Source organism: Portunus trituberculatus, chromosome 30 (genome assembly GCF_017591435.1).
Source record: "Portunus trituberculatus isolate SZX2019 chromosome 30, ASM1759143v1, whole genome shotgun sequence".
In the NCBI taxonomy this organism is placed as follows: Eukaryota; Metazoa; Arthropoda; class Malacostraca; order Decapoda; family Portunidae; genus Portunus; species Portunus trituberculatus.
In genome coordinates this window covers 2,046,299-2,057,445 of record NC_059284.1, presented here as the reverse complement: position 1 = coordinate 2,057,445, position 11,147 = coordinate 2,046,299, and the positions used below count along the sequence as shown (strand labels likewise).

At 43.4% G+C, this 11,147-nt stretch overlaps 1 protein-coding gene across 5 annotated transcripts in view; it reads right to left on the bottom strand.

Moving 5' to 3' along the window:
* LOC123510701 (patched domain-containing protein 3-like) overlaps nucleotides 1–11,147 on the bottom strand; it is an 84,514-nt gene that overhangs the window by 44,576 nt on the left and 28,791 nt on the right. The window contains exons 1-2 of one of the 5 annotated variants that reach the window (XM_045266032.1): nucleotides 8,209–8,226; nucleotides 1,230–1,509 (exon numbers count right to left, since the gene is read on the bottom strand). The exons of 1 other annotated variant lie outside the window; for it this stretch is intronic. In XM_045266032.1, coding sequence (XP_045121967.1) covers nucleotides 1,230–1,321 — 92 coding nt within the window. In that variant the 5' untranslated portion in view covers nucleotides 1,322–1,509; nucleotides 8,209–8,226. Of the gene's footprint in view, nucleotides 1–1,229; nucleotides 1,510–3,149; nucleotides 3,304–8,179; nucleotides 8,227–8,294; nucleotides 8,345–11,147 lie in introns of those variants that run through there. 3 more of the 5 variants (XM_045266031.1, XM_045266030.1, XM_045266033.1) reach the window with 3 other exon arrangements.

The window sequence follows — 11,147 nt, the reverse complement described above, 5'->3', positions numbered from 1 at the left end:
TTAATTTTTTTTTTTTATCTATCCCTTGGTGGGTGTTGTCTAGTTATGGCATAGTAAATTGTGTCTTGTGTTTACTGACATTAAGTATTAAGTGTTAAAGGGTCAGAATCTAAGAAATATTAATAGAATCCGACACTCTTATGATCTTTTAAACTTTGCTCTTTCCTTTAACATTCTTCCATCATTTGTCGTTTGCTTAAAATTACTCTTTATTTTACGTCATTTCGTTTTGTTATATACCACGCAAGCTTAAGGAAAACTCACACATATGTAGTATCCTTCTTAATCCTGATCTTAATCCTGGCCAGGCACACGTAACTACTAGCTTATTTTCTTCGTGCTGGAAGCGTGTGGAGGAGAAGCAGAGGCCAGGGCGAGGCAGTGAGGAGGGCAAACCAGTATTAACGATGACTGTAGGGGGAGTTGGCGGGACTGAACAGGGGGAGAGCAGAAAGGAATGTGCTGAGAGGAGAGGGAAGGTTATTTTTAGATTTTTAGGCGATGGACAGATAGATGAATAGAGAAACAGATAGATAGATAAAAGGGACTAGGTCTGAAAGGCAGGGAGGACTGGAAAGGCAACAGATGGAAGAGATTTCCGAGAGGGACGGCCGGGAAAGATGAGATGGCAGACTGATACATGAATTGGTCTACCTTCATGTCTTGCCCGCGCCGTTGCTCCTCAAGGTTACAACGAGAAGGTAAGTCTGGCCAGGCACCACCACCGCCATCACCACTGCCACTACCACCACTAGCACCTTAAGTGACACCCCACACATCAACTACCAGGGACAAAAGTAGGTTTCCGGAGCTATTACCTCCTGCTCCTCCTCCTCCTTGTCACTTCCTCCGCGCCCTCCTATTAGCGCCTCATTCTCGCGTCCGTTCAGTGACTCCCCACAGTGACAGTGCCGAGACCCTGCTCTGCTCCACACCCAGGATTCGTTAGGTTGTGTGGCACGTCAGGGGAACACAAAGGTGGGAGATGCTCGCCTCATCATCACAACATGCAAGTCTTTCTTTGTCTGTTTACCTTTCGGTCTTTTATTCTCTTTCCTTCTTCGGTTTCTGCATATTTTCTCCTATTTTTTCTGCGCATCTTCTCTTCCATTCTCCTCCTCCTCCTACTTTTCATGTCTCGCCATTAGCTTCTCTTCCTCTTCCACCCAGAGCAGGCCAAGACAATACTCCCCCCTCCCTCCCCATCCTCAATCACCCTCCAGACTCACCTATCGCCTTGCTTGCTGTAGGAGTCGAGGACTTGAGCCTTCAGCGGCCCCGGGGAGGGCGGCTCGATGGCTTGTGACCACTCGCTCTTCATGGTGACGTGTCCTGACGGCGTTCACTTCTCCTGTGGCAGCAGCGACGCAGGCAGGCGTGACACAGATCAAGTTCGTCACACAAACACACACGAACACTCCTTTGGCGCCTCAGTTCTCACTTCCTGCACGTTTACTCACTAGATGGCGCTAAAGATTCACTCTCATACTGGCAATGATGATCGTGTTCCTGCGAGAGACAAGCTTGAGGACTACCTGGACTAACTCGGCTTTCATCTTACCGATACTCGCACCTAAACTAAGGACTATTGATGCCTACTCCAGGTCTTGAGACCGGCGACAAGCGGTGAGGTAAGGCTGTGGCGCTATTAGTCTGAGGTGGTAGCTAATGTGCTGCCTCGTCTAATGTCTTGAGTCTACAGTTTGGTGGGAGATGTGTGTGTGTGTGTGTGTGTGTGTGTGTGTGTGTGTGTGTGTGTGTGTGTGTGTGTGTTCGCTTGATCTGCTGCAGTCTCTGACGAGACAGCCAGACGTTACCCTACGGAACGAGCTCAGAGCTCATTATTTCCGATCTTCGGATAGGCCTGAGACCAGGCACACACCACACACCGGGACAACAAGGTCACAACTCCTCGATTTACATCCCGTACCTACTCACTGCTAGGTGAACAGGGGCTATACGTGAAAGGAGACACCCAAATATCTCCACCCGGCCGGGGAATCGAACCCCGGTCCTCTGGCTTGTGAAGCCAGCCCTCTAACCACTGAGCTACCGTGTGTGTGTGTGTGTGTGTGTGTGTGTGTGTGTGCGTGCGTGCGTGTGCGTGTGTGTGTTGTCTCCTTCACTCGTAATGTTCCTTGGCTTGATAACTGAATAGCAGTGGTTGTGTTTGCATGCTGACCACGACAAGCCACAACATTGCATAGTAACCCAGTGCAGGCGTCACATGGTCTCAGAGTCTGTGTTATGAGGCAACAGAGTGAGTGATGAGACTCGCCAGCTGACAGAAAATGTTATCTCGTTACGATTTGACTTAGTGGTCGGCGAAAGACGACCACGAAGACTTGCCGTGTCTGTCCGTCTGCATGTTAGACTCATCTGTTGGTTTTCATTAAAAAATAATGATAATGTTAATAGATAAAATAAATCAAGTCCAACCCTATGATAATACTGCCCCTGTGTGCTACAGCTGTGGTGTTTGTGTCCTGTGATTGTGCCTTACAAATGCCATGGTGCTTGGTGGTCTCAGTGCTACAAATGTCCGCTCGTCTGTCTGTCAGCCTGGGGTAATGGAAGTCAATTAAAGTAACTGTATATCGTGTCATAACTCTCAAGTCCCGCGTCGCTCCCGCCACGAAGCCAATAAACTGAGGAAGCACCGATATAACGACCGCTGCCACGCACCTGCACGCCGGCACATTCCTGTGAGCAAAACACATGCACACTCACACACCTAGTCCAGTCAGCTGTCCTGCCTCACCCAAACCAAACGACTGTTGAATGGAATAGTCCACACCACGCATCGCAGGCAGAGTGAAGCAGAGACCAGGCCAGTATTCAGACACTTTCTATTCTCACCATGATTACTTCCAAAGGCTACAAAAATTAATAGGCGAGTTCTCAAGAGTGTTTCTCCGGCTCATTATGCACAAACCTTGTCAATCTGCCATTAGAACCATAAAAACCCCCTTGAAAACCGTCATTTTAAATAGAGCCTTTAGAAAGTACTGAAGGTGGAGGGCAGACGTGTTTCAGAGTACTGTTCTGAGAGAAGGCGGGACTAGAGCGAATGAGGCTAGACGCGGACACGATGAGACACGAGCGTTACACAAACAAAAGGTTTTGAGTCGCGGCCTGAGATAACTAACGTGGTGAGGCGAGTGGTCTTGCGGAGGAGAGGGAGCTGCTGGTCCTCTCGGCGGGCTGGCGGGACAAGCACTGACTACCTCCTCCAATTCAGTGCTGGCGTCGCTTCCCGATGACCTTCGCGCCAGAGCTTCCCGGGACCAGCTCGCGTCAGGAGCCTAGCAGTGTCCTACCCCTGCGCCTCGTCACTTCCGCTCTTCCAAGATTCCGCCTTAGACACTTTCACTGGCGCAGGGCATCTATGTGTGTGTGTATGTATGTAATTCCTCTTGTCATTGTGCGTGTTCTTGTGTTACGTGTCGTCAGTATAGGCTAGAGGGTGTGTGTGTGTGTGTGTGTGTGTGTGTGTGTGTGTGTGTGTGTGTGTGTGTGTGTCCGTCTCTCATACAGGAAAGAACTGGATTTTTTTAATTATTCCTTCGGGGAGGTTGTCAGTACTACAACTCATACCACTTCTGCTATTACTACTACTACTACTACTACTACTACTACTACTACTACTACTACTACTACTACTACTACTACTACTACTACTACTACTACTACTACTACTACTACTACTACATCACGTCCAACATCATCCATTTATTCACCACCAGACATTTCGCCCTTCCACCACCACCACCACCACCGCCACCACCACCACCACATACGGATGTTACGTTACGGCAAAAACAAGCTTGCAAACAACGCTTCCTCATGAACGTTCACCAGAAGCGAGAAAAACAAAACAAAAAAAGTAGAAAGAAAAAGACACAACCTTCATTTACTTAACTCAGAGGAAGTTAAAGTAATGGTAGTGGTGGTGGTGGTGATATTGGTGGTGGTGGTGGTGGCGGCATAGCAACATTGATTGATGCATTCCTAACAGCAGCACCGTCAGCAGTAAACATCAGCACTTCAGTCAACACCAGTCAGCAGCTTAAGGAAAGACGACGAGAAAGTAACGAAGAAAAGACACGAAACAAACGTGATACGAACGATAAGAAAAAAGGAGAGACGACGAAGAAACAACAAAGAAGAGACAGACAGAAAAACATAAAAATAGCAAGAAAAATGATAAAAAAGGAAGACGAAAAATGAACATTGAAAAAGAAGAAAAAGAAAAGACGAAACAAAACAAGAATAAGAAAAAGAACGATAAGAAATGAAAAGAAGAAGAAACAGCGGAGACAAAAAAAGGAAAAAGAAAATAATAGCAAGAAAAATGATAAAAAGGAACACAAAAAGTAAACAATGAGAAAGAAGAAAAAAAAAAAAACAAGAATAAGAAAAAGAATAAGAAAAGAAGAGACGAAAAAAGAATAAAGAAACAGAAATAAAACAGAAATAAGAGCAAGAATAATGATAGGACTTAAACAAACAATGAAAAATAAAAGATATAAAACAAAGAGTGATAACAAGAGAACAGATAGGAAAGGACAAAATTGCGTCTTCAGTAAAGCAGGAGGAAGAAAAGTCGCGACCTTACTTAAAAAAAAAAAAAAAGTAGGAAAGGTGAGGAAGAGAGGAATAAACTGCAAATATCATGTGACCGGTCTGGGAGAGAGAGAGAGAGAGAGAGAGAGAGAGAGAGAGAGAGAGAGAGAGAGAGAGAGAGAGAACCGGTAAAGACTGGAAATCCTCTCTCTCTCTCTCTCTCTCTCTCTCTCTCTCCGTTTCTTTCACCTCTCTTCCCTTCCTACAGTGCAAACAAGAAACTAAACTGAAGTAGAAAGCTCAGAGATGTATATTTGTTGCAGGCTGCTTCACCTTTCGCCTCCCAGCCTCCTCTGACCCTCACTGGCCCGCGAACAGGTCGAGACAGACAAAAAGACAGAGAGGCAGGCAAGAAGAGCCAAGCAAAGCGGTTTTCCTGCACGTAAGACACCCACGCGGAAATTATCTATGCTCTAAACAGTTCTTGGAAGTTTGGATGATGCAAGAACAGGTGAGTGTTTCTGTTAGGATAATTATTAAGTTTGGTCAGGTGAGCTTTGTTTTTTTTCTCGTATGTGTTTTGTTCTCTTACTTTTTCCTCCATTTTCCTACTCCTTGTGGTTTTTGTTCTTGCTGGCTTAGTAGTAGTAGTAGTAGTAGTAGTAGTAGTAGTAGTAGTAGTAGTAGTAGTAGTAGCTGCCATTGTTGTTATGAGTAACTTATATATATATATATATATATATATATATATATATATATATATATATATATATATATATATATATATATATATATATATATATATATATATATATATATATATATATATATATTTCAATGGTATTTTTTCATCTTCCTCTTCCTCTTCTTCCCTCAGGACTCTTAATGGCGTCCGTTCTAGTGTTTTTCTTTTCTCCTTTTTTTGCACGTATGAGTATATTTATAGCTGACCTTCCTTCCGCTTAGTTCCTGAGTCCACCAGCGTCACCCCGCCAGGAGAGCTCCGTGGCCGATGTTTACCTGTCTGTCGTATAATTCGTCAACTAGTACATTTTGCCATTCAGCCATTCGTATAAGTAACGAAAGTACTCCGTTTTCTTTGCTGGATGAGAACGGGAGATAGCAATGTGGAAAACAATGGGTGCTCTAGATTGTCTTCTTTAATGCCTCATCTACAATTAATTATTTACTTTCGTTATTCTTCTAGATAATGAAAATACTTAACGTTTTCTTTACTGAATGAGAACACGAGATTGAATGAAGGAGAATGGATGCCCTTAATCGTCTTTTCTTTAATTCGTCATATACAATTGACTATTTACTTTTGTCATTCATTTAGACAACAAAAGTACTCCACGTTTCTTTTACTGAATGACAAACAAGCTGGGAAAAGAAAAGAGAGAAGCGTTCTAAGTCGCCTTTCGCATTTTGTACTCTCTAAAACGCAATCAGGATTCGTTATATACCCACCTCACTTTCCTCGCGATGCTAAAACGGTCAGAAGGCAAAGATGGAATCGTTGACCAAAAAGGAGGGGTGGACACACAGGAAGTGGTCCACATACTCCACACACCCCGCCTTCTACATGATAAACACCTCATTCCTCTTTCTCTTGTCTCCTTCCTGCTTCCTCTTCTTCCTCTCCCATTTCTCTTCCTAGACTAACAGTATTGAAAGCTTATCTCACATTCTCTTTCCCTCTTTATAATCTTACATATTTAAGTATTTATAGCTTATCTCCCACTTCCTTTTTTTTTTTTCTTCCTACTCTATCCCTCCTTATTTTCTTTCCTAGTATTCAAAACTTATCTCTCTTTCTCTTTTCATCTTTTTTTCATCTTTATCTCTCCTTATTTCCCCTTTCCTCTCTTGATTTCTTTACTGTTCCTCACTTTCTTCCATCTCTCTCTCTCTCTCTCTCTCTCCTTTTTATCTCCTTCACTCCTCTCATCTTTCTCCTTTCATTTTTTATTGCGTAACTTAAAGTCTCCATCGTGTGTGTGTGTGTGTGTGTGTGTGTGTGTGTGTGTGTGTGTGTGTGTGTGTGGCTTTTAGCGTATTTACGAAACGCCACCATCACATCTAGCAGCTAGCCTTGAGAGAGACATCTAGTGGCATCGCTTCTCCCTACATCACTACCTTTGCCAGTAGCAGACCTTAAGTTGAGGAGAAAGTAAAGAGGACAAACACACACACACACACACACACACACCCGGTAGCTCAGTGGTTAGAGCGCTGGCTTCACAAGCCAGAGGCCCGGGGTAGAGATATTTGGGTGTCTCTCCTTTCACGTGTAGCCCCTGTTCACCTAGCAGTGAGTAGAGTAGGTACGGGATGTAAATCGAGGAGTTGTGACCTTGTTGTCCCGGTGTGTGGTGTGTGCCTGGTCTCAGGCCTATCCGAAGATCGGAAATAATGAGCTCTGAGCTCGTTCCGTAGGGTAACGTCCGGCTGTCTCGTCAGAGACTGCAGCAGATCAAACAGTGAAACACACACACACACACACACACACACACACAAGAAAGCTGTTGTTTGTATCTCGGTGCTTTCTGTCTGGCCATGTGGTGTTTGTGAGAGGAGGAAGCGACGGTGGCTAGCATGAAAATTAATAAGTGCGAGGTAGGAAGTTGTCTGTCTGTTTGTATGTCAGTTTGTATTTAGCATTATAGTATGAATTAGGAGTTACTTTACAACAGCCTTCGTCATTTACACACACACACACGGCTAGAAAGTTACTAAACTTAATCTATTAATGGTAAGGTCGACGCAAGAAGTAAAGTAGACAAAAAAAAAAGTAAGTACCTGATAATGCATTTAACTCAGTGAACTTTGAATCCGTCCTCTTTTTTTCCCACCTCTCCATCGCTGCCGATACGCCATAACAGAACAAATCAATAACCACCAACACAAAACTGGATGTTGTACAGTACCACTCGATGCTTTACAAACAAGAACAAGATAAAAATAACTCATTTCTAAATGCCAAACCTTTCCTTCCGATCCACAAAAACATGAACTGACAAGAACATTCATTTTACATTTTTTCCGTCCCTGTCTAATCGTTTATTTTCCTTTTTTATCCACTAAGCAATGCGGAAGGGCGTGAGGGAGCGACGTGCCATGCCCCAGCCCCAGGAAAGGTCTAAAGTCACTCCTTACGGTTCCTCTCTCTATATAAGCCAATGACACGAACTCAGCCTGTCTCACGGAACATTGGTCATACATGCAGTAACACCAATCCTCCACATCGATATTGCCTCAGGGCCACCTTTGCACCACTCCACCTGTAATTAACACACCTTCACACAGCGGACCCACACGTTTCAGCTGCCGAGCCCGAAAAGTTTCAACACATGAGGGACGATGAAGTCCACATTTAGAAACGCTTGACTCTCTCGCCATAACTATTTTCAAAAGCCTCTGAGATTGTTAGCCGATAGTATAGACATGGTGGTAAATTGTCACTAGAATCATAAAAACACTTCTTAAAAGTCTATGTAATTTCAACTAGTGTCTTTGGAGAGAAGTCAAAATGCACCATAGAAATCTTTTTTAGAACACGAGACCAAGTTGCGTGCGTGTAAGTTCGTGAGGACAAGCACCATGCACTTACTGCACGCTACCCGTCACTGGCTCACTCACGCTTCCTCTCTCGCGTAACGTACAACCGCACCGCACACAGACAGACCCCAACTAACCCCGTGTGTCTCCTCGATCACACAACACACCTGGAAACGTGCCAACTAGGCCAAGTCACGCGCATCCTTCCTGCTCCACAACATTAAGGTCCTCCACTCCACGCACCGGACCTGTCTTCTTCCTCCTTTCCTCCTCCGCTCCCAGACGGGTTTTGCTACAGGACACGTAAAAAAATACCCTTGGGAAATCATGTGATGCTGCGTGAGGTGTGTGGAAGGTGTGTGTCGCGTGTTCCGAGTGAAAACAGTACCGAGTTGCTTAATAGTGATGGTTATTTCACGCGCAACATGAAGATCACGCCACCTGCATTCACCTCACAGCGAAGGCCACGCCAGGATCCCCACACCTGGCCACCTGGCTCATTCCAACCACCTGTTGACTCCCTACTTTATTGATAACACCAGGATTACTTTACGTGCTGGAAACTTTAATCTCATAGGAACTTCACTCAACAGCTATTGGCTGGCGCATCCTGGCAGCCCGAGGAACGATAACTTAAGAATGTTTTTTGCTCTCGTACGTTTGTCAGTTGAATCAGCAATCATCATGACTCTCTCTGTTTCCCGGGCGTTCAGGATTGAAATAGACGTGATAGATCCATGACAATAGGGACAAATCAGTGAATACATTATTGTGCTTTGATAATAAATTGTCAAGTAAATGTTGAAAACTTTCATCTAAGCAAGGTGAACTGTAAGTGATGTTAGAAAACGGGCCATCTTCTCATAAATACAAACAAGCGTAAACTTACTTATTTGTACACTTCACCTTTCCAAACTCAGGTGCGACCAATATCTTGCTATCTGTGTGCTAGCTGTCCACATGAGCTAACTATGGCTTTGATAGGCACAGACAAGCAAGTGTGTTAAGATAAATGGAATGAGGTATTTGTTTCACAAGAAGTGGATGAATAAACGAAATTTTTCCTCGCGTCACGTCAGTCGAGCACTTCTTAGGTGCTGGAGGGGGATTCTCGTCGAAATTCCATTAAAATGAGGACAGGAAACTTCACCTGAGAATTTAACTTATTTATATCGCAATTGTGTTATTCCCCTCCATTTTCTCCCCACTCTTCCTCTCTCACTCACTGACCAAGGCCACGCGGGTATACTAGCAAGGCCGTGGCATCACCTCCCTCCTCACGCTCCGACAGGAATTCTCTAAGGATGTGTGTTGGATGGCCAAGGAGGGACAGAGGAGCAGAGTACAGTCAGTGAGATCTATCTGAGACATTTAAAAGGCACACATCAACTACATTACAGAGGTTGTATTTGAAGTTACACGGGTTTTTAAGTGTTTTCTTGCGGTTGTAGTGTTAATTTAATGAAATCTCCAAGTTTTTTAAGAGCTTTATTTGAAATTACACTAGTTTTTAAGAATGTTTTGAAGATTATAGTGGCAAATCAACAAGATCCTCATATTCATTTTAAAGCTGTATTTGAAGTAACACTAGTTCTTAAGGTTGTTTTTACGGTTATAGTGGTAAATCAACAAGATCTCCACAGCTTTTAGAGCTTTATTTGAAGTCACACTAGTTTTTTTAAGCATATATTAAAGTTTATAATAGTAAATCAAGATCAACATATTTTCTAAAGCTGTACTTGAAGTTACACTAGTTTTTAAGGATGTTTTTACAGGTACAGTGGTAAGTCAACAGGATCTTCATATTTTATAAAGCTGTATTTGAAGTCACACAGATTTTTAAGGATATTTCGACTGTTATAGTAGTAAATCAACAAGATCTTCACATTATTGGCATACGAAGCACTCTTAAGAATCCCGCTGATCATATCTGTGGCCTTTAAAAGTGTTCATGGTGAGAGAGGGTGGAGCGTTTCAAAATACATACTGATCATAATCATAAACAGAGTATAATGTCATTCACTTTCACTATATTTGTCTTTTTATTTGCATCTGAAATCCTGGAACTAACAATCTTTTGACAGTACTTGGCAAATGACTGATGGAAGTGAAGTCAAAAGATTGCATGACTTTTGTCCCACACTGTACAAAACATTAGTACTTATTTGCTTTGCTTAAAACGTAAAATATTTTGATAGTAGTGGCTAAAGGATCTCAGAGAAATGAAACGAAGGAACATTAAGGAAAAGAAACATGGGAAAAAGAAGCGAATACGAAGCAAAACAAGGAAAAAAGTAGCACGATGAAACGCACACACACACAATAAAAAAAGAGAACAGAACAAAGTATAAACAAGAAACACGAAAGAGAAAAAAAGGAACACGAAAGAACGACAAGAGAAAATCAGTGAAACATGGTAAATGAGAAGGAATCACAAGGAGAAGGACAAGAAAACACGATATAAAAGCCAAGGATATGATAAAAGATGATATAGACAAAAAAAGAAACACAAATAAAGAGAAACAATGAAGAACGAAGGAAATAAAAAAAAACACAAATAATCAAAAGTAAGTACAAGTATTACACACACAAGATGAACACACAAGTAAACACAAAGAAACACAGAAGAACAACCTCTGGACTTGTGAACCCTTCCGAGGCGTGGTTTGCGACAATCCCCGCCAAGGTCACTGTCTCGCCACGCCACCCCTGCCACGCCACAGTGCCCGCCACATGCGCCACTCCACTGCCCAACACGGAAGACCGGAAGGACACGAGCCAGCTGAGTGCCAAGACGCGCCAAGAAGTGCCACAGAGTTAGTGCCTGGGAGAGCCAAAGACTTCATGTATCAGCTTCTTTCTCACTGACACACCACATCTCAAGGTCGTAATTCTGGCGTGTGTCTGAGCGTGAGTCATGAGTGGTTGGCGCGCCCTTGGCCTAAGTCAATGAGTCACCAGTACAGCGTCGTTATGAAGTGTGAAATGAATGGGCGAGTCTTGCTAGTTGTCTGGTGCGA